At 39.9% G+C, this 23,877-nt stretch overlaps 2 protein-coding genes across 3 annotated transcripts in view; one reads left to right on the forward strand and one right to left on the reverse strand.

Moving 5' to 3' along the window:
• Positions 1 to 14,421, reverse strand: part of SH3BP2 (SH3 domain binding protein 2) — a 93,688-nt gene extending 79,267 nt beyond the window's left edge. The window contains exon 1 of the mRNA XM_064511512.1: positions 14,060 to 14,421. The gene's annotated coding sequence lies outside the window, so the exon portion shown is untranslated. The remainder of the gene's footprint in view (positions 1 to 14,059) is intronic.
• An 874-nt stretch (positions 14,422 to 15,295) lies between these two features.
• TNIP2 (TNFAIP3 interacting protein 2) lies at positions 15,296 to 23,796 on the forward strand. 2 transcript variants are annotated; one of them, XM_026112804.2, is made up of 6 exons: positions 15,296 to 16,036; positions 18,586 to 18,891; positions 20,857 to 20,940; positions 21,499 to 21,780; positions 22,150 to 22,269; positions 22,765 to 23,796. In XM_026112804.2, exons 1-6 carry the CDS (start codon positions 15,566 to 15,568, stop codon positions 23,044 to 23,046), a joined length of 1,545 nt encoding a protein of 514 aa, XP_025968589.1. In that variant the 5' UTR covers positions 15,296 to 15,565; the 3' UTR covers positions 23,047 to 23,796. The 2 variants fall into 2 exon arrangements, with proteins under 2 accessions (XP_025968589.1, XP_025968590.1); XM_026112805.2 differs by having other exon boundaries at positions 15,299 to 15,655.
• Positions 23,797 to 23,877: the final 81 nt, after the last annotated feature.

Raw genomic sequence — 23,877 nt, forward strand, 5'->3', positions numbered from 1 at the left:
TAAATATTAAATTTTAATATAGACTGGCATGTTTGGTACTATTATAACAATAATAGGAGGGAAGTGGCGGAGGGCTAAAAAACGAAAGCGCTCAGGACAGAAACAGAAACCTGAGCAGTTGTGGGAAAGGACATCATCTTTGGACTGTGAGTATAAACTCAGATGAATGATAAGTTTAGTTTCAATGGCTTTCCCGTGGTAAGTTTAAGTTAACTAGTTCTGAAGGAGAGGTTAGGGTTATTTGAAATGACATGAGAAAAAATCTGAGAGAGGAAGAACTGAATCTTTGGTATATGATTTACCTCTTTCTCTAGAACAAAGGCTGGAGGTTTTTCCTACATTGGCTACAGTAAATACCATCACTAAAAACACAGCAGGCTTTACTGGTAATAAAGAAGGAAACTGAGAGGCAGTGTGTAAAATGTAACATTCATTATGGGAAAATGATGACACACAAGAAACTTGTGAAAGAGCACATTGTCCTATTGATGTGAAGGTTTTTATCGCCCTTGCAATTTTGATTCACCTTTATCTTCTTTCTAGAGAAAAACACGCAGCAATAGTATGGAAAAGTGAATGATTACTATCAGAACTTGTTTATGAAACAGAACTCTATCTTTACAACTAACAGGTATTATAAAGGAATCCACATTGTCTCAAGAGAGCTCAGCTGTCTTGTTTATTATGTTCTGAAAGACAACCCCCCAAAAACGTAACTCTAGATTAAAGTTCTGTATTTGGGCTCCTTTAGGTTTTAATACAAGGTTTTTATCCAAGGCTTATGATCAGTAAAAAGGGAGTAAGAATACTTATTTACCTTTGTAAACAGTTTGAAAAGCAGACAGAAAGTGCTAGGTAACATTATTAATAATAAATAATAGTAATTTGCAGTGTATGTCTACTGAATCAGATAATATACTATAATTTTAATTATATAATTCACGTATTTGAACAAACATCAATATTTAAGAAAGATTAAATGGAATCTGCAGCTATTTCCTGGTAATTGGACCAATGATGATGTGAATGTTTTGCTTTATTCAACAGGTTACAGAGTGTTCTACCAAACACATTTGTGAAATACGTTATAGAGATTTTTCTTCTTTTTTAAAAATACTGAATTGGAAAATTCTTCAGAGAGTCTAGCTGCTACAAAGATGAGGCAAGTCAATTTATTAACCTTGGGTGACAGACTTGTTAAGTTCACTGAATGCACTTCCTTTTAGTTTACTGAAAACTGAACATGTCACAGTCCCCTAGTTAGATCATCAAAAGTACAAAAGTGAGAGAGAGAAAAGGAACAATTGGTAATGGGGAAATGTTTACAAATCTTACTGTAAAATATGATTTGGACCGTTTCGTGTTACAGCATTCATATGTCTGTATTCAACACTGAAATGACCTTTTTTTGGTGAAGGATGTCAGTTCAATAAAAATCTATTTCCGGCATTCTCTTATTTCTCGAAGCCCAGTGAGAATTTTTCTCCACTAAGAACCACAGTGGAAATGCTTGTGAAAATAGTAAGAACCTGCTGACTGAAAGTAAATAAAAAACACAGGCTTTCTTGTGATTACTTTACCTTGATGATTTTTCACTGAAAAACCAGTGACCTGATTTTCAGGTCATTTTCCTGCTAATCCCTACAGTAATCTTCCTATCCTTTTTGATTTTCTGAAGAAAAAAATAACCACAAAGTGAACTGTCCTGTGCTCTTCTAATGTCTGTTCAGTATTTTCTTAGCACCTAGCCACATGGAGTTAGAACCTTGATTGATTCTGTCTGCATAAGACATCAAGGACCTCTGCTCCCTGACTTGTTAGTGAACTAGTTAGGTACTACTGAAGTAAAAAATGATTAAAAAAAAAAAAAACCAGTAGCAGTGTGATTCCAGTTTCAGTTTCTCTTCACTGCAGTGACTCACGGGATTTTTGGAATAAACAGATTCAAGGCATTTGCAATGCAATCCATAATCTATCAGTACAACTAGTGGTTCAAACAAGCCTAGATTGTTATTGGCAAACTGAAATATATTGTTTTAGGTTGAGGTGTGACATACATGAAATAAACTTAATAGCCTAAGTTCAGTTATCAATAACTAAGAATCTATGGCTCCAGAGTAATCTCAAAAAATTCATTAGTACTCTCAACAGAGACTGAGCACACAGAGCAATCCACATTATCATCTAGATATTTGTAGTATGTCATTGCACTTCTGTACTGTATTTGCAAAGGCTGTGCAGTAACAAATGCACTGTGTGTGTGTCTGTGTGTGTGCGCACAAGTGTGAACTAACAATATATAACTAATTCCTAAGACTGTACATATGTGTTTTATAATACCATGTAGATGAAATTTTGACTCTGGAATGCTTCTATCAAAAGATTATTTCTTTTAAAAGGTCTATAATTAACTTTTAGGGAAACATTTATCTTTTCATGAAAAGGACACATTGATGTGACAAGATCTTCAGTATGTCACAGTGACACCAGTGGGCTCATTAATGCCTACTAAGGCCATTCAAGATGAACAGATGAAAGGAAGTACCAACTAATAACCTATTCTCACAAAGATCCCAAGTTACAGAAACACAGGATTGGAATCGTCCTTTGCAAACAGCACAGGAATCAAACTGCAGGGCTTCTGTGCCCTAAAGAATAACCGATCCCACAGGAAGGAATAAGAAAACCCAAGATGTTGAAATCAAACTAAGTTATCTTCCCTTTTTTCACCTTGATTTCTATTTGTTGCTGGTTACGGGAAAGAAGCACTAGGTGTTCCATCTTTACCACTGAGTGGTATATTTCTGCTATTATCAGCTGCATCTGAGTAAGCAGAGCTATTTTTAACTCATCAGCAGTTTAGCTCAGTAAAGCAATCACAGAACTGCAGAATCATTTATAGCATGGGGAATCACTTCTCTTGGTTTGCTGCGTCATACAAACGGGAAAGGCATACATACATGAAAGGCATCAAAATATCCTACATATTTTCAAGAGTCTATGACTAAGTATCAGTTTCAGACTCGTTGTCCTTACCCATACCAAATCTTTGAAATTTTCCTACAGTTGCACTACCATGGGGGTAGTTCAGCCCAAGCAACACTAACAGTGATCAGAAAATTTCGGAAGGTCATGAGTACAGCTGTGACAATCATTTTCCTGGCTGATACATCAAGGACTGAATTGGGGACCTCCAGAACAAGGAACACGACATATGCTTGAGCACTGAACCCTGACGGCTCAAACTGCCGTGTTACAACTTCTCTTTTTTCTGACTGGCACTTAAATACTCACTGTGTCTTGCTATACAGATACAACTGAAAACAAACAATGTAAACTGACAGAAATCAAATGCCACATTCTGCAGAAATGTCGTGCTTCATTCTCCCAGTAAACATCCAAGAGGCAATGCACCTGATTCATTGAACAGACATTAAATAGCCTGAATACTATAAATGCACTTATGTAAATCAATGTGATATATGAAGAGATACTCAACCAAATGTTAAAATGACACACAGATTGATATGAAAACTCAGTGCATCCAAGCAGATATTCCTTATAGTGGTGTGTTAAGTGAGCCTGGCACCATTTATGAAAGGATACACATACGGCAGTATGTCACTCTATATATTCTTTTAGAGTGTTAAATGAAAATGCTAGAAAAGTGACAGGTATAAATGATGCCAATCCTCTCAGTATGTACAGGCTAATAATTTTCAAGTGTAAGGCAAATTTTCAACTTTCTTAAAAATACAGTGGAACACAGATTTTAAACAAAAAGCAACAGAAGACACAATCCACTATACAAACTTGCACTGAGGAAGATAAAATAGAACATCATGTGACAAAGATCTTTTCTGTTATTCTGAGTGCTAACAGAAGTAGCCCAGGTGCCATGACAAGCAAGCTCCTTATACAAATATGTGGATTAATTTCATTATCAAGTTGGTTTGCTCCCGGACTCTGACCCCCCAGTTATCCAAACTGCATCTGTGCCAGCATGCTCCTGGGTGCCTTTCTGGGGTAAAGTAACTAAATCTGTAGGAGCATAGTTGAGGGGACAATTTGCTCAATGGTCAGACAATATGCACATGACTCTGCCAATGTTTTTCATCCTCCAAAAGCCTCTCTAGCAGCCTCCTGTGAAGAAGTGTGCCAAATGAGGAGTTTACATGCCCGAAACCATGTCCCAGGGCACGTACTATATGCCTCAGGATCATGCTATAAAAACAGAAATCTGGATGATACAAAGCAGTCCTTTCATTACCTTGGATACCTTGAAAAAACAACGTTCCCACCCCCAACATTTCAGGGCTGTAGAAGGACAACCTGTGAACCCAGGGTCTTAATATGGTCCTGGTCTTAACGTGTATAGAGATTTCTCAGCATCAGGGGGCTTTGTCTCCGACTCATTCATCCTAGTCAACAGGAGGTGGCCAGCCAACACAACACTGGGTGTCAAGGAGCAGCAAGAGTGGGCTGCTCTGCAGCAGAAGACCAGGAACCAAGGATGACAGCAAGGCAGGCAGGAGCAGTGTCTCCAGCAATACCAACTGAAATTTAAAAGGTTAAAAGCGCCTTACACGGAAGCTAGGCATGTGAACCAAAGATTGGCTGTGGTTCCATGTACACACATATGCATGCTTTTAGAAGCTATGTCATATTTGTACAGTTCCTCCAAGGCTTGCAGCCAGAGCTGCATCATCTGGCCTGGGGAAAAAGGCAATCTGCCACCTTGACCTTCACACGTGAACGATGTGTGAAGGGCACTTTTTCTCAACTCCCTCCATTACTACCCCACCACAACAAGCCTCCACAGTGTTGCTGGATGGTTTGCTACACTCCAGTGAAGGAGGGGAAACAGGGCAGTGCAGCCTTTTTAAACAGTATGTCCCCCATGTCAGTGGCAGGATGACTTCTGCATATTAACCAACTACATAACACTTTGGATCACCACCGGCCAAGACTATGTATTTGCATCAAACAAAATAGGTGCAGATATTTCCCAGTTTGCCTCCATACCAGTTGCTACATGCACATATGCTTTCCCATCATATCTTCTGCAAGGATCAAATAACATGTTATCACTTTCAAAACAGTGATGCACATGCCAGGAAATAAAAGTCTATCTTTCTCCAGCAGATTTGAAATAATCAACCATCACTGGCAGAAACTCATTCAATTTACCAGGCATCACCCTTCTGAAGTAACAATAATAATACCCTTTTGCCACCCCCCCCCATCATACTGAGTACACTGCACTTTCAGAAAGGCATTATTTTCCCATTCTATCACTTTGCTCTACTACATCTCATGACACATTTAGTTAAGCCTATCCAGTCTATGGATAAGCCAACGGGGGCTTAGCATAGTCACTGCAAAGCTGACACTCTAAGAGGGCTGGGGACTACTGTAGGCATTTATTCGTTTCCACACACAGGGAAGTGTCTGAAAACAAGGATAGGAACAGGGTGACTCAGAGAGGAGGGCAAGGCCCTCTTCCGCTCTTCTGCTCTCATGGCTCCCCAAGATTCCAGCTTTCTTTGCAAGACTAAGGCCACAGCAGGACAGATATGGACCAAATCAGCATCAGGCACGTAGGCAGACTCCCCTTGCAACAGTCAGTAGCTGGGCACTGGCAGGGAACAGCTCTTGAAATTCACAACAGTCCCAGTAGCACCCCATGCCAGACCAATTCTTTACTGAAAAAGCAGCATAGCACAAGCTGCACAACAAGCAGGGACAGTACTCCACTACTCAGAGGCATCTCTTCTTTCCAACAAGGCACGTAAAGGAGCGCAAGACTCTCAAACCTCTGCCCATACAAAGCAGACAGGAAAGATGCAATATGGAAGCTCTTTTATCACAGTGGTCCTCATACAGTGTACACGAAGACCAATTTCTCAATTTCCCTTGCCCTTCCCATGCTTACTAGAGTCTCATCTACAGGCTGCTCCCGGGACCACATCACAGGGATAACCCTAGGGATAACAGCATTTTGAATGTCATGTGCTCTGCCAGAAGAGCTACAGAAAAGCCACAGATATATGATGGTTATCATGGTTCTCTTCTGGCAAAAACATTTTGTAGTAGTTATGGAGATATGCTGGTAAATTTTGAAGGTGTTGCTCTGGCACAACCAGTTCATTTGACTTATATTGATCTTCAGGAAGTTTGGTAAGGTTGGAGATATTACTAAAGGAGATGGGAAAAGGAAGAGATGGAAAATTCTTTCAAGTATAATCTTCACTATAGGCCGATATTATTCATGAGTGAACCTAGGAAAGAATCATTTTTCTTTTCCCTGTTTCTGGTTATTTTAAATGCCAATCTTTTCCACTAGCATTATTCATAAAGGAATTGTGATCCTACTATTATCTGTCATTACACATATAAACTTGTCTAATGCCTTTGCATTCTTTTCCAAAGTCTTTTATAGGACCAGCAAGTTTGTTTCTTCAGCTCAAACTTGCAAAACAAGAGTTTTTGTTAGCCTTTTAATGTATAGGCAACTTTGAGCAAATCTCTTGATTTTTCAGTGTTTCAGCTTTCCTCATCCTAAAATTGAGAATCTTTGCTTGCTTCTACAAAATGAAACTTGCAAGAGCTGTGTCAATGCTGCAAAATATTGCATCCCCATCCTAACTCCTTTGTGGAGTAACATTCCTTGTTACTCACTCCTACAATATCTCTGAAAGTCAATAGTGCCCAAAGCACAATTTTATCCTCAAATGCAAATCAATCATTTGGCTACTCTCATTATCACACAAGGGAACTTCTCCACTTCTTTTAAGTTTACAAGAAACCTACAAATTTGCCTACAAGAAATAAGCATGAACTAAGAGTTGGCTTCATTATCTGGCATTTTCATAGCTTTTCTTTTATCCTGAGACACTTCCTGGATAGTTCACAGGAAATAAGAGACGGGAGATTATGTATAATTTTTGAAAGCTGTTCCATCAGCTAATGGCCATGACCACACAGCTTTGGAAATTTAGATAAACAACTGCAAGTTGTTTTATCTGTAAGTAACAGTAGTGATGGTGCAAATGTGCTGGTCTATAGATATAACAGAAGCAAAGTTGGTAGGGAGAGACAGGCCAACTAATGCGCTCAGATGGCCTCAAAAGGTGTTTGTCTTTTCTCTGTGTATCAGACAATCTAATAAAAATACTTGCTCTCCCTACAAGCCATGACTCTCTTACTTAAAAGTAACAACATCTGCAAAGTTTAATAAAATGGCAGAATTTCAGCAAATGAGATTATAACAATATTGTAACCAGCCCTCAGAGAAATTAGCGTATTTCCTAAGTTAACTACATAGAAACCATGACTTTTATGAATGTCATGAAAGTTAACACGCCATTTCTGAAACTATTCATTTTAAACATACTCTATGTATCTTTATACACTTGAAACAGAATATCACAGTGATACTAAATATGATTTACTCAAGACTAGCTCCTGAAGAGGCCAATATGTATGGTACGTCAGTACAGAGATCATTTATTATTTTGTTTGTGCAAGGTGTAACACAATTAACCTTCTCACTGCTGTCTTCTAAGCATTTCAGTCATAAGCGGATAAGTATATCAACAAAATAATAATGGATCAGGTACTGAGGTCATTCTGTTAACTAGATCTAAGCCAAGACTTTGTGGTTTTGTCTAATAATCAGGTAAGGCTAAGTGAAATCTGAGTGTGACCGTCATTCTATGGACCAGATACTTAATATTCTGTAGCCTTTTTTCTCCTTTAAATCATCTACAACAATAAGTCATTATTATTAGCCCCAGGTTCAAATGGAAATGCAAACATAAAAGACTTACTCAAAGCCAAGCCAGGGAAGAGGCATTAGAAATCAGTGCAGTATTTCCCAATTTATATTCTCAATCTCAATCCATTAGATGGTGTCCTCCCTATTTGTTTAGTTAAATATATTACGAAATGGTAATTCTCAGCCAAAACTTTAATGAAAACCATACATCCAGGACTCCCTGTGGTCTTTCCTCCAAAGCTTACAACAAAAAGATAGTGTAATAATTTTGCCATGCAAACAGAGCCATCTGCCCAAAAATACATGTTAGTCCAGCAACAATCATAATTTATTGCATAAATATTATGTAATTAGATGGAGAAATCACATTATTTAGAGCAGACAAAATTAATTGCTTTTGAAAGAGGCCAAATACGGTAAATTTCATTGTACTGCAAGTGCCCTTTCTTAGGCTACCTTTGGCAATATCTTCATGCAAATTTACCTAGGAAAAATATCTGTGGCATTTTTTCAGGAGTTACCACTTTCAAGACAACATATTATTGTCTCTAATGTTCTTCTGATTTAATCTTCTATAATCCATACATATCTCCATGTCCCCATTAGACTTACTTATTGTGATCCTCAATAAGCCTGAACAGATCCTGGTATGCAGACTCCTACGAAATATCTTTTCATTTGTTTCACAAGTTCTTGTGGAGAACAGTATCAAAATACTTCAACTGTGATGGCCAGCCCTTCTACGACTAAAGATATGCTTGCTCTTGCTTATAACAAATATATATTGAAACAAAAGCTAAAGTTTGCAGTTGATATCTATATGGTATTACTTCTTCATTTCAGTTTCCAAAAGACTACATTAGTGATTTGAATTTAAAACTCTTTGCTGAAAACTGTTTTTCCCTATCCTGCCAAGATTGTTGATGGATTTTGTGTTTTACAGAGGCTTGGAAAGATGGCGCTCCGCAGGAACATTTCAGTCCAGTTTCCAGCCTCTTAACTGGACACTGAACAGAATTTAGGTAAATGTTGCTATTTCTGTGGAAATGGCATGGGGTAGGGGAGGCAAGTGAAGGGTATAGCAAGGACACTTCCACTTTCCTGTGCTATTTACTTAATTCCTTCCATTTTTTCTTCAAAAATCTATTTCTGAAAACTCTTTTACTATCTAGTACAAGGGATGTACTAAGAGGCCTCCAATATTTCTTTTTTTTCTGATTTACATACAGAATATCTACTCAACTAAAATTTCTTCTGAGGTTCCTGAGAGTCTGAGGAAATCACCTTTCCCAATCATCGTTTTAAATTGAACATCAAAAGTAAAACATTTAAATCCAACATTTCTCTGAAAACTCTATAGATTTGTTTGATGGTTACACCCTAAAGATCAGAAATGTGTAAACCGATTTTGTCCTAGTTAGAATGAGCAGTCTGCATCGGAGAAACCTTGGAGTCTGCATTAATTACACAACATTTATGTGTAAAACAAATCCACAGCACAATTAGGCTGTTCCCTGTAACCTCTGCTTCCAATCTTGCACCTCAAAGCCTGGCATTAAGTCATACTTTATACATGGGGTTTTTTTCCAAGTTAGCTTTAAAACTGCCTTGTATTTGAGAAACGGTGAATCAGAGAGAAATCAGAAAACTCAACGCTCTCTACAGTCATCAAAGCAGAACATCCAAACAAATAACCATACACAGAATTCCCAAAGAATCTATAATATGGATCATATGTTAGGACTGTCAGAGTTGGGGAGTGTTTCCTGTCAGCTGAAAAGTGTTTGCTTGGAGTATTTTGAAGTATCAGTTTTTAGGAAGAAGTTTGCTGTGACAAACACAGGCCAACGTTTCCTGCACTAGCCACCAGGAACAAATAGATCTGGGCAAACCCCCACCTTCCATAAACTATAAGCTGAAAGAAGTAACTCGCTTCTAAGTAGGAGTGGTGGCTGTAATGGTCTCAGTCAGGAAACTGCCTCTAGTTGTTGATAACCTGTGTGTCCAACAAAAGGAAAGCTTTTTACATTCCTGTAAATAAAACTGTAGCTCATAAATCAGTTAAGCTATGATAGAGTTGCCTAAAGGACCAAGCATACTCCTCCACTGCTCAGATCAACAGACAGTATCAGCAATAGAAACAAATTCCAGTTTGCAAGGACAAAACAGTGAGCCGGTATTATTGAGCTAAGGGTGAATAAAAGAGGACTTGCAAAAGGTAAAAATATCCAGAAGAAATTAAAGCAGGGCTTGAAATATCTAGTGCTTGGGGGAAAATAAAAAAATGAATATCCAATATGGAAACAGCAGGCTTGCACAAAAAGGTGAATTGCAGCAACGATCTAAAGCATTACAGGGCCACAGAGCATACTAGAAGCCTGAACTAATCAAAAGATTTGAGCAGGACACATACAAGTGTATATCCTACTTATCTGCCAAGACCTATAAAAATGAGACTGAACTGTCTCAGCCAAATAAAACAGAAGTAGAAGAAAAACTCCTTAAACAAAAGCAAGAGGATTGCTTTGCATCTGTCTAATGTCATGACTCTTCTTCCCGGTTATTTCAGCCTTACTGCAATAAAAAAGCAGGTCTTGGAACTTTGCCTTAAGCATCAGAGCGCTTTTGTTTTTGGCATCCTCCAAAGTTCAAACTGCATAAAACATGTGGGGAAAAGCTTACGCTGGAAATAAATAAAGTCTGTGTTATTTCTCCTAAATATTCTTATATTTACGTTATTGAGTCATTCATTAAATAGGGCTTAATCACCAAGTGTATAAACTGAAAACAAGACTGAAACAGGAATGTTGCGATCAAAGCCGTATCTTCAATGCAGAGAGATGGCTATGTACATATGTGATAGCAAAGAGTTAATCAGATTTCGGGACTCCTGAATGGCCTCAAACTAACCTCTACATGAGTTTCCCATACCAACTGTACAAAATGTAGTACGTTAAATTATTAGAACATCCAATTTAATCCTGTATGTAAAGGATGTTTACCCTTCCCCACATAAGGACTGCAAACATGACTGCTGCTTATAGCTCACTTAATATATTGAGTCACAAGCACAAACTATTTGTTCAGCATTAAAATTACAGTCTGAGACTTATGTAGAGCTCTAAGTTGGGCACCTTTTGTATCTGCATGTATTCTAAGATACATCCACTGATGTCAGTGAGGGAACTAAACTGTTACTGATTTTTATTCCCGTTAACACTACAGAGTCAAAAGCTAAGGAAGTGTGAGCTGCTGTTGATTTTTTAGCACAGAGCAACAAGAGAATCACTTGCTAAGCTAATCAGTTACACTTATGTAAATCAGCTCAAGGCAAGAGAACAGTACCATTAGGTCATCAGGTCATAATTTAGCCTCCAGCACCATTATTACTGGTGACTAATCAAGAAGTTGGGAATAGATCCAGCTTGATTGCCTGAAAATTTTCTGGAGTTCACAGCTCAAAAAAAATACAGTTTCTTGCAAATAAAGCATACTTCACTATCTGAAAAATGACAGAACCCTCAAACCTGTTTTACAGACTTTTCCAAACAGAACTATACTTTTAAGTATAGAGACTCATTCTTGTGTCATTTGCACTAACATTACAGAGACATAATGACTACAGTCAGTGGAATTATTTATAATTTTCACCTATATGAAATTGAAATCAATTCACCATATCTTTTTAATATTAACACTACAAAATAACTCGTTTTAAAATGAATTTATAAAAAACCTGTGTCTATGCATGCTTAATTCACTATAGCTATACTGTTTAATTTTCCTTTCTCCCAGTTTCCTGAGATCAGCTTAGTATCCTTTTCATTTCTAGCTAGTATCTAATCACTTTTGTTTCTCATACTCTATGATGCTTCTCACACATTATAATAGTGGGTGGTGATATGCAAAGAATTACTTAAAGTAACTTCTTGCTAGATTTTTTTAACAAAATAGCAACATTCCTATATTTCTGAAAGGGCTGATTTCATTACAAAATCTAATTTGAGGTTAGATTTTACTTGTGTGGCTTTAACATCATGTTACACCATATCGTGAGACAGAGTTAAAGTGAACTTCACCTTAGATTTTAAGTTGAGGCTGGTAAGGCACGGAAAATAAAGGGTTTTCATTACATAAAGCAGTGTAGAGTATACTTGTTGTTCATGTAATTCTTTGCAAAGGAGAAATACTGTGCTTAATATCCAATAATTTCATTGCCTAAAAATGAAAAAGCACAAACATGCAACTTGGCAGACCATCTGCTTTACCAGAGAATCTGATAAACAACACATGGAAAGGCAATCCAGGAAAAGCCAGGTACAGTAAGAAACATGTCTTAAGAGCTGACTCATTCTTTGGCGCTAGCTTCTAGTTGCTGAATTCCCAAGAATTCCTCCACATTTCAGAACCGACAAAAGACTACGCTCATCTAAGGGCATTCCCAAGAACATGCGGGATCAATTTCTTACTCAGGACTTACGCAGATCAAATTTCCCTTAAGTCAGTGGTGTTTTCCTTGGGCAAGTGCTTGCTTATCCAAAGTACTATTAACGTCAAGTTTTCAGTAATCAGATGCAATGCTTGATTTTAATATACTGATACTATATTACAAATATAACTATTATAAATTATTCTGTTTGATAGCTAACTAAATGCCCCAATATGTGGTCAAAGACTAGTTAGCAGGACATGGCCATCCCACCTGTAGACACCTGGAATCTCTGAGCTTCCCAGCTATTGCTATTTGAAGCCAGGTAAATTTATCCCCCAACCAGTGCTTTATCATACATTTCTACAAAATATTTTGACAGTCAGCAAAAGTGACTTTACTGTAAATTTTTTACCTAGCTCTAACTGTAGGATAATGATACTGAAAATATAAAATGAAGTCTACTTATTTTTTTACTTTTCCTACTAATGTTTATGAAAACTATAAAGTGCTGGTATTTTAAAGCAAGAATTACCCTTTCTTTTTTTCCTAATAAAAACAATGCCTTAAGGTTGTAGGAGCTAACTTTGTTCTACAAGTAAGCCGTCAAAAATTGTAATTTCCTCAACTTTCGCTCACATGATTTTCCGGTGTCCTTAATCATGCAGTATGTAAATTATTTACAAGACGAAGTGACAAACACACTGTAAAACACTATTTTGGGCAACTGTTTTATCCTTTCCTGTCACACAAGGTCCATAAAATTCAGCTACATTTTTATAAGTATCTATACCAATGGAGCATTTTGAATGTATGATCTTTTGGGGGACTCCAAAACCATTTTCAGCAGTACTGAGCTGACAAAATGATGACTTTCTACCTTTCTCTTACTGCTGAAATGGATCATAGGATAATTCAAGTTGGAAGGGACTTCAGCAAGTCTCTAGTCCTCAAAGCAGGACCAGCTATGAGATCAGACCAGGCTGCTCAGGGCTTTATGTAGCTGGAACCTGAAAATCTCCCAAGCATGGAGATGGCACAACCTCTGTGGGCAAGTAGCTACAAGGCTTGACTGTCCTTAAAGTAAAAAAGGTTTCCTTATATCCACTTGGAACCTCTTTTGTTTCACCTTGCACCTGTTATCTTTTCAGGAAAGGCCAAAATCTCGCACCTTGCACTTTCATCTCACAATTACAACCAGGATTGTAACCCCTCATTAGTGGAACCGAGCCAGTGTGCCATCTTTGCAATACAGATCCCTCTACATTCATACCTCTTTGATTACTTTATACTCTCTCACACGTTCCTTATTGTTGTAGCTTTTATGATGACATCTGTAAGTGGTTAAGATGCTAGCAGAGGAAGGGTGCTCTCTCTCTCAAGTCTTCCTTTTTTGTCCCCTCTACCACTGGTATCCAACCATTTTCCCTTGCTCTGTAATTAGATAGGTATGTTTTTTGGTCCAGGACTGTCGTCCATGATTGAACAGAATCTAGTGCAACAAGGCTGTGTTCACATGTAGAGCTCCTTGTTACTATGGCATTATAAATATTATTACAGATTATATGAAGAGCTTTATTTTCTTACCCTTTTAACCAGGGTTATGACTTTTTCTCCCTTGGTGTTCTACCAGTATGTGATAATAATGTGGGTACAGTTAAACCAATCTAAAAGGACTTTACATGAGTTTGCTTATCCCCAGCCCTCCCCAAATGAGAACTACTGTATCAGAGTAAGCTCTTGAATAACTGCATCTTTGGTTCTACTGCTATACAGCTAATAGAAAAGTTATCCACCACATGGGTGGCCAACAGGTGCTTGCTTAGTGTGAGGCAGCTATTTTTACTTACACCAACTGGGCTCTATCTTCACACACATGAACACGTACAGTCTGTGAAGAACAGGTATACACGCAAACTGACTAAATGAACTTTCGATGAGTGGAAGACAATCCATTCTGTCCAAGGTCTTTCCTCCCCAGGGTGAGCTTCTCCTCAAAGGCTGCAGCACTGTCGTAACAGATTTTCCTCTAGATGCCTGGGTCTAAAGCTTTCCTCCTCCTATTGATGCTGATCCAACAAACTTCATCAATGATTACCGGGCATTTCTTCACTGCTTGCACTGGCCTCAAAGCATCCACTTGCCCCAGCCAAGCCATAGCGGAGACCCTGCTTCCGCGCCTGTCTCAAGACGGACAAGCCTGGGCCAGGGCTTCAACGCCGAGACGCCTGCACTGAAAGAGGAGCGCGCACACATGCCGCTGCGCTAACTCTCTGAGGTGGCCCGTGCTCCTGAGGCCAGCTTGCAGAGCTGTGAAGGGGCGGGGGGCAGGGCTCCCCTCCAAACCGCTCTCGGTGGCGCTTCCCCCGCGCACCGCACACCAGCGGCGCCACAGCGAGTAACGACGCGCCCTATCGGCCAGGCAGCCCGCTGCCTCCACGGCGCAGGCGGTTAAACGGCCGGGGGGAGGCAGGGGGGGAGGCCGCCCCCTTCCATGGCGCATGCGCCTCCCTTCCGCTCCTGCGGGAAGCGGAGCGGCGCCAGCCGCGGCGGCGGAGGGAGCGGCGGGAAATTCCCGGAGCGGCTCCCGCGGGGACGCTGCGCCGCGGGGCTTTCGCAATGCTGGGCGAGCCCCGGCTTGCAGCCCCTCACAGGAGCCCCGCGCCCACCGGTCCAACGGCCCCTCGCTCGCCTCGCGAAACCCCCCGCCCCCGCGCCCACCGGTCCCCCGCTCGCCTTGTGCCCTCCGCCCATGTTCAACGGTCCCTCGCTCGCCTCGCGACCCCCCGCCCCCGCGCCCAACGGTCCCTCGCTCGCCTTGTGCCCTCCCCCCATGTTCAACGGTCCCTCGCTCGCCTTGTGCCCTCCCCCTATGTTCAACGGCCCCTCGCTCGCCTAGCGCCCAGCCTTGAGCCCCCTCAACGGTCCCCCGTTCACCCCAGACCCTTCACCCCCCGCCCCAACGGTCCCTCTCCCGCCACGGCCTCTCACTCGCCCCGGGCCGGTGCCCCCCACCCCCGCTCGCCCCCAGGTTTCAGCTCGTCCCCGTCCTGCCCGTCCCCGCCGCTTCTCCTCCCCCTCCCCGCCGGGGTTCCCCGGCCAGCCTTGCCCCCGGGGCTGGCTGCGAGCCGCGGGGAAGCTCGGCGCTGCCCCACGCCGGGGTTCCCCCCTCGGCGGAGGCGGAGCTCGGCCCCGCACGGCCTGCGCGGTAGAAAAGCGGCGGCGGCGGTGGGGAAGCGCAGCAGGCGGGTCCTACGAGCCCTTAAAGGAGAGCGGCCATCCCCGACCCGGGAGGCGGAAGAGCGAAGAAACAGCAACAGTCGCCGCGGCCCTGCCTGGCTCTTGCTTGGTTTTATATGCACCTGGCTGGATTATTGCTCGCCCTGGAGAAGAAAGAGAAGGGGCAGCAGGGTGGTCGGGACTCGCCGTCCTCAGCCATGTGCTCGGTAAGCGAGGGTAGCAGTACAGATCCCTTGGTGACCCGGTTCAAACAGGTGGAGGAGACGCTGGAAAAGCTGCACCGGGAAAACAGGAGCCTCAAGAGTAAAGTGCCTCGGTACAATGCCCTCTGCACCCTGTACCACGAGTCGGCTCAGCAACTGAAGCACCTTCAGCTGCAGCTCGCCGCCAAGGAGGCGACGATCCGGGAGCTGAGGAGCAGCCTGGCCCGGCAGCCGCCCTGCTCGGGCGAGCCGGCGGCGGGGGCCGCGGGCGCCGAGCCCGCCCCCTCCCTGGTGGAAAGCCTCCTGGAGCAGCTCGGCCAGGTCAGGCAGCAGCTTAGGGACAGCGAGCGGGCCTCGGCACAGAAGGTGGAGACTCTGAGTCAGGTAAACCGCAAACGCCCCCCCGAATAGCACTTGCACTTTGAACGTCGACTCTGTTTTCCGAAAGGTTGCGTGTGCTTGTCAGCTTGCAGCAGAATTTACCCCGGGAGCTTTATTTCTGTACTCCCTCCTAGAAAAAAGACTAGTTTAAGTTTAGTATTTCCAGCACTTGTTGTCTTGAATGGAGCATCTGACTTGAAATGTATTTGGTGGTAACTGTGCTTAGAGGCATAGTAAATTCAGGCTGCTCACTTGATTTTATAGAAACAGCTTTAGGTGTGCAGGCACCAACACTGAAAACTTTGTTTTAAGTGATTTGCCCAGGGTGCCATAACATGCTCGTGGCAGAGCCTGGACAAGAAATCAAATGCCTTGAACAGTATGATGCTTATTCTCCTTGAAAGGTTGGTGCCTTTGGCAGAACTTGCGTTATTGCTATGTGTGCAGAGATGGACTGACTGTTCACAGATCAGCTCAACCATGTGCATCAAACATTAGTTTCCGCTGCATTAAGTTCAATAACGTAAAAGAGTCTGGATGGTGTTTTTTATGCAACTGTAAAATGAAAATTTAGTGTGGCATTGTAAGTCTTCACATAACTATTTTCTACAAGCAGAAGGAGAAAATATTCAGTAAAGACTAAGTTCAGAAGTTCCATATTACTTATGAAAAGGAAGGGTTTTTTAATCAGATGTAATAGTTTTGTTCTATAAGATAAACAATTGATGCCAACACTTTTTCTATTAATTTTTTTTTAAAGTTCACTTTTTAAAAAATGGCTTTCTTGTTTTGACATTGAAATAGCACTTTAATACTTGGAGAGGTTACTGGCAAGTCTAAATTGTGAGGCAATAGATTGGGGGAATAGGATATCTCTTCATGATAGAAAATAGTCTAAAAACTGTGTCCCCTCCCATCCCCCCACAACTGCTATTTTGGTACTGTCGTTAAGACTTTCCTGTGTTCAGTCTGAAATACTTAAAGAATTTTAAAGCATTTCTTTCTGTATGAAGCTGCAAAAAGGAATTTCCAACCCAAAAAGTAGTACTTAAAATTGAAACAAGTATTTTTGTCATAACTAATCTCTTGACCTAATGCTTATACAAAACACTTTCCACATATGACACTCACCTAAAATACATTTAAATAAGTTCAAGTTTGGAAATTTGTAATAAGAGATAATCTTACGGACAGTTTGCAGACAGATAACAAACCTGTGGTAACTGAAGACATTCTGAAGTCTGACACTGAAAGTTACGTCTCTAATCTACCCAGGAATTGTAAGCATAGCAAAGGGGAAATTTATCATTTAGCAAGATGTTAAAGTACTTTAACATCAGTAACAAGAACAGGTACTATTTCTCTAAGTTGGACTAATCATTTTAATACTTTTAAAAATAAATGTTTCATGACTAATCAAAAAAATGGAAATAATTGTCACTAAAAGTAAATAAAAAACCAATGCCAGATAATAAGACATGTTCTGAAGTCAGAGGCCTGTGTGCTGGAAGAAGATTGCTTACTGTGATTTCCAGCTCCATGACCAAGGATTATGATTTAAACTCCTGAAGATTTGGAAGGGTAGAGTCAAGCTCGTATCTCATTGTCTATCCTAGTATCCAACACTATTGGCAACACTAATTCTGGAGGAACAGTGCTACAGAGGTTTCTGTTACCAGCTTCTTTTACTCTTTGAGATCATGAAGCACAAGCTATTTTTGACAAAGTTGGGACTGGTATACTCTAGGTGTTGCTTTGTGGCATGGTACTACAGCATGATTGTACCTCAGTTTGTAGGCAAACTTCTCCATTCTCAAAACACCTGCAGAGACCAGACCTTGATGCAGAGTAGATGATCCCACAGAGCTTCCAGTTCAACCAGAATGTGCTGCAATAAGCTATACAACCCTTTCCTAAAGCGTATGTGAGATCCCCTCATGTATTTTGGAGACACAGTTATGGCCAGAATAGAGTTACTGCTACTACAGAGATTGTTTTCTGTTTGCTTGTCATTACCACTCCACCTTTCCTAGGTGGAAAAGTTGTTGTGTATGCTATCTCTGATTTGTCCTTGTCAACAGTACCAAGGCAATGAAGAACACTGAATTAGTTTTTGATAGGATGACTTCTCAGTTCCAATTTTTTGAGGTCTGCTTACTAGCTGATAATTTGGAATGCAGGATTAGAAAGTATTTCCCAGTCTCTGTAGTCATTCTTTTCAAACTCCTTTATTTCCTGTAAATTCCATCATTAGCTTGTAGCTGCTGAATATATTTTACATAAAATCCTCCTAAATTTTTGCTTGTCATTTTTTGATTTCTTGATTCTACTGACTTGTAAGTGCTCATATGGCCGTTGGAGCACTTCTTGATTTTGATTGACTCATCTGTCAGTTCTAAAGTTCAGTGGTTATATAGAAATGAATTGGATTTATTTTTACTTTTTAAGTACTTTGCAGTGAGTGTAGGAGCAATATGGAATTCAGTCTTACAAATACTTCAACTTTGGGTTCACTTTGCTTTTAAATAACTTCCTCTCCCCCTAACGTTTAGGAAGTGCAGCAGTTAAATCAGCAACTAGAGGAGAAAAATGGAGAGATACAGCAGATGATAAATCAGCCTCCCTATGAAAAGGAGAGAGAAATCTTACAGCTTCAGAAAAGCTTGGCAGAGAGAGAGAAAGCTCAGGCCACCAGTGAAGTCTTGTGCCGTTCACTTACTGATGAAACACACCAACTTCAACGCAAATTAGCATCCACGGCAGAAATGTGTCAACATCTGGCAAAATGTCTAGAAGAGAAGCAAAGAAGAGAAAAGGGGAATTCAGATGATCAGAATCCTATTGAAAGATCTAATCAGGTATTCTTACTACACTTTCTGCAATTATTAACTTCTAAGGTGTTGATCACCATGACAGTTGTAGATGAGGAACAGTGAGAAACATCCCTTTAAGTAATTTCACATGTGGTGAAAAAAGTAATATAGCAAGCTCTACATAATTTTGAACACTAAGAGTTGAGAATGGAAGCTGTTGTCAGTCACTTGCACTTTGGCCATCTCTTATCTCTACCATCAGAGCTTGGAAAGGAGAGAGCAATTGCAACTCTTCTCTGCATATACTGCAGGCAGTAGCATGCTTGTGTACTTCACTAGATGGTGCTGTGCTTTTGAAGGTGACATCTCTTAGATGGCTTATAAACAAGCCATCATAAAACAAAGCATCAATGTTTTAAAACAGTATTTGTATTAAGAACTCTATGTTATGCAGTCTCCTCAGGTCAGGATTTGGCTTTGCATGCATAGTATAGACCTACAGAAAAGCTGTTTAGGAAAGAGCTGACCAAGGAATTCTACCCATTTTTTGCTCTGTGGTTTCTACATGTCCTCTGCCCCCGTTCACCCCCCCCCCCCAGCGTTGTCTCTCCCTGAAATATACTGCTTCCCTACAACAGGGATGTTAGACAAATTGCTTCACAATAGTAAAATGACAGAAATGGCACTGCAGGGGACCAAGAAACAGCTAGGGGGTGGCCTACCTTGCTAATGGTTGTGTGGTTTTACATCACCATCACCTTAGCTGAAGCTTTTCAGTGTAGGGTAGAGGCAGATAGATTCAAGAGGAAACCCATTGTTCCAGAAATCATGATGTTTCATAGTTTTTATGTAATTCAGGATAATACCACAAGCAAATAACATCAGAGGTGCTGCCTCCAATATCAGATTGGTACTGATACTGTATTGATTGGTACAGTACTGAGTGCTGTAACCAGCTCTCACAGAAAGGAGGAATTGTCAGTCTTATGCCCTTACTGCTATGTAGTAGAAATGCTGTGTTTCAGATGACTACTCATTTATGCTCTTGTGATTAAAGTATATGCATGGGTCAGTTTGATTTTTGTAAAAACATTTTAGGAACATTTCTAAAGAAATATGGTACTTCCACATTGAAGTTACCTGTAAGATGTATTTAGAGGTTGTGTAGATAGAAGAATAAAAAAAGGACTTTTTAAGGGACTTGAAAGTTTTAGTATTATCATATTTTAAGTGTATTTGATAGACAGGAAACTTGATTGACTTTGATATATGTAATAAGTAGCTAACCTTGTACAGCAGGGACTTCCCTCTTGAAGAAGAGAAATTTCAGATGCAATTACTAGCTGATTCTTGGGAATTTTGTACAAAAATGTTCTAAATTACTCATGTACCCTGGGGTTTTTTAAGCAGATGTCACAACTTTTTTTTTTTTTTTTTTTAAAGGTATCCTTTTAGTCAATTATTTAGCAAGCAGGTTTTTTTACTAGCTTCTTCCTAGCACTGGCCAAAGTTATAGACAGTAATAATAAAGCAAGATGAAGGCATATCTGTGGCTTTGTCATGTATTTCCTCCACTCCAAACAAGATTTTCCTAGGAGTTCTTGTAAACTCTCAAGCACTGTTGTCGTCAGTGCAAACCCTCATGCATGTAAAGTGTGTGGCATTTTTCTTGTTAACTTTAGTAGGCTCAGAGTTCGGCCAGACAGATATGTTTTTATGACACCACATAGACGTATTTAAAAGCAATACTGAGGTGGTTAAAAACCTGATTACATACATGTCTGCTCTGATTATTAATAAAAAAATCAGCCTAGCTATAGGCTATGCTATACTATATAGCATATTTCTGTACTATGTAGAAACAAGTAGATCTAGATCTAGATGTATTTATTTCACTGATAGCAGATATTTTAGAGGAATAAAGCAAAGGCTGCTTTCAGCTTAACAGCATAGTTAAGTAATATTTGATACTCTTATGTTAATGATATTTTCTTTATCTGAAAATTATAGCTGTTAGACAACGAAACTTCACTTCAAGCCCTTATCTGCAAACTACAAGATGAAAACAGGATGTTAAAACAAAAAGTGGCTCACGTGAGTACTTTCATTTTGTACAAGATTAAGATTTGATTGAGTATTTTGAATTACATTAGATTAACCAGGCCTTACCTATTCCAAATTTAATCAAATGGCAATTTCATTGGAGTCTAAAATGTTTTAATCTCTTCAAGATGGTACATACTCTTTATTCCTTTGGCTAAAAACAGCTTATTGTGCTTTTTCAATGTTTTTTTGTTGCTCTTAATAATACACAGCAAAAGAAAATTGGCAGATGGAGGTTGCTCTCCACTCCTTTTTGTGCTTCTTCAGTTTCCTAACCCAGAAGAGCACTATGTCTAGGGTGACTGCAAACTCCTCCCATTCCATATTATGTGATACTCTCCCTATGGACTGGCACATAGGGAGGGCTGCCAGTGAAGAGACGGGCTTATAGCATGATAATCTTCCACTCGTGTGTAAATTAGCTCACCCACACTCAGTGGGTCAACATATTATATTTCTTAAAGAACCTTGGTCCTGACCCTACAGACATTCTGTGAAAGCTTGAAAGGTGGTGACTTCATGTTGTGACTTTCCTGGATAATCTTTCAGGTGGAAGACTTAAATGCAAAATGGCAGAAGTATGATGCTAGTAGGGATGAGTATGTGAAGCGACTCCACTTGCAGCTAAAGGAACTGAAGTTGCAACTGGAGCAACAGCATGGCATAACTTCGGCACAAACAAATTCTGAGCTGATGCAAAAGGAGATATTCCGGTTAAACAAGCTACTGGAAGAAAAAATGAATGAATGTATAAAAGCAAAGAAAGAATTACAAGACGTAAAGAAGGCTAGCGAAGGAGATAACGAGCGCATACAAATGCTGGAGCAACAGGTCATTAAGTTTCTTTTTCCTAGGGGTGGGAATTATTTGTTTTTTCCCCCAAATGCTGAACTCTAAGGGGGAAAATGAAGCTATCCCCCCTTTTTTTTGTCACTTGCCTTTGCCACAGTGGCTATACAGCTACTTAAAATCACAGATTAAAAAAACCCAGTACTTAAAGAATTCCGTATGGTTCTGCTGTCTTCTAATACAAATTATTAAAGATTTAAAAAAGAAATACAAATACTTTTAAAGCACAGACACGATAGACAAGATGATGTTGAGACTCTGGGATTAAATATTTACAAACAGAAATTACAGCCTCACCTACTTAACTTGCCATGCTTTTATTTGTAAAATACTAACATAGTTGATTTTCAGGTCCTAGTTTACAAAGACGATTTTACATCTGAGAGATCAGACAGAGAACGAGCACAGAATAAAATACAAGAGCTTCAAGCAGAAGTTGCGTGTCTGCAACACCAGCTAACGAGAAGACAGGTAAAAAAAAAAAAAAGCAAAATGCTCATTTTTAATAAAAGAATCTCAACAAGATTCAGGACTAAAATGTATTTTTAAATGCATTTAAAAATCTTAATACTTCTAGAACCATTTCAATTCAGTGCAGCTGTCAAAAACTTAAATTATTTCATAATCTGAGTTCTAGTGGAGATGCTTCCTGATACATACATATCCTTTCCCAGTCTGTTTCCCCTCTGTGTTGGATCAACGTAGTTAAAGCGGGTTCTTAGGAGGAACAGGGGACAATTATGACTCTGGTAACAGTGGCATCTTTAAAGTAGCTTACTAGCTATCCATCCTGTGTGTTTTACAGGTCAGCTTATGACTGTTTCAATAAATCTGCAAAAACTGATGCATGTCTTTTAAATCTTCAGATAAAAATATGATCAGTGTTCCAGATAAAGATGAAAAAAAAGATTAAGTAAAAATATATTAACAGAATATTTTATCAAGAGCTCTTCTTTCTCTTTCTAGGACTCGAGAGACACAACTAGTCATTTCAGAGTTCACATTGGTAACCAGAACCATATGTATGTACAGACAAATGTCGAACATCTACGAGGCAACAGCCCAGGCCAAACGGGCAAGAGGAGAGCAGCTTCACAGTCTGAGCAAGCTTCTCCACCTGCAGACAATGGAAACTCAGGATCAGAGGGCAGGGCACAGGGTGAACTGAGGTGCCCTCATTGTATGAGGTTTTTCAACGATGAACTCAGTGATGAATTTCTCAAACATGTTGCTGAATGTTGTCAGTGACCACGTGATGTGAGGAGTGTAAGTTAATCACTACTTTATAGAAAGTAAAACTTTGCTCTATACATATCTCCTACAGTCCTAAAACAGAGTAATTTAAATGCACAGCTCTTAGGAATTAGGAGGATGAGCAGTATCTACCTCTTACTTGATTTCACTTTCTCTTGGGCTGTATGAAAGACTTCAAGATAAAGCAAAGGCTTTTACAAAGAAACATTTTTTCCAACAACTACAAGGGAAGCAAGCATAATGCAAATTGTGCTACAAACTAAAGAAGCTAGCTAAGAGTAGCTAGCTTTGGAGTGCCGTTTGATTCAGATACAAGTCTAATTCCTTACAGCAGTCTGAAGGCTTGTGAAAATCACTGAACTTGAAATATAACTCCTTTTTCAAAGATGGAAAGAAGCTGGCTGAAGAACTGGAGGAGGAACAACTTGACAGAAGATAGCAGGAAAAATTATTTTGCTTTATCTGGATTAAAATTGAATATCTAAAAACGCTTGTGCTCAACTGAAAGCAGGAGAAGTGAAGGAAACTTAAAAGGGCTGGTTACTAACTACAACTACTTTGTCCTTTTGCACAGAAACAATGTATAGGGATATTTATTTTTTCTGTGCCATAAATATTTTACAAATGTGTAAAATATTTATTTGTGTAATTATTGATTGTATTCAAATTTTATAATGGCCTAATGGTTATTTTTATAATAAAAGTGACAGTGCAGTTGCTTTACTGCATTAGTAAAGTATCAGACACCTTTCTTTTTGTGGAAGTATTTAAATGTAAAATAGTCCAAGTAACTATGCTTAAGTATTAGCTAGGTGTCATGGTTTC

Source organism: Dromaius novaehollandiae, chromosome 4 (assembly GCF_036370855.1).
Source record: "Dromaius novaehollandiae isolate bDroNov1 chromosome 4, bDroNov1.hap1, whole genome shotgun sequence".
Lineage (NCBI taxonomy): Eukaryota > Metazoa > Chordata > Aves > Casuariiformes > Dromaiidae > Dromaius > Dromaius novaehollandiae.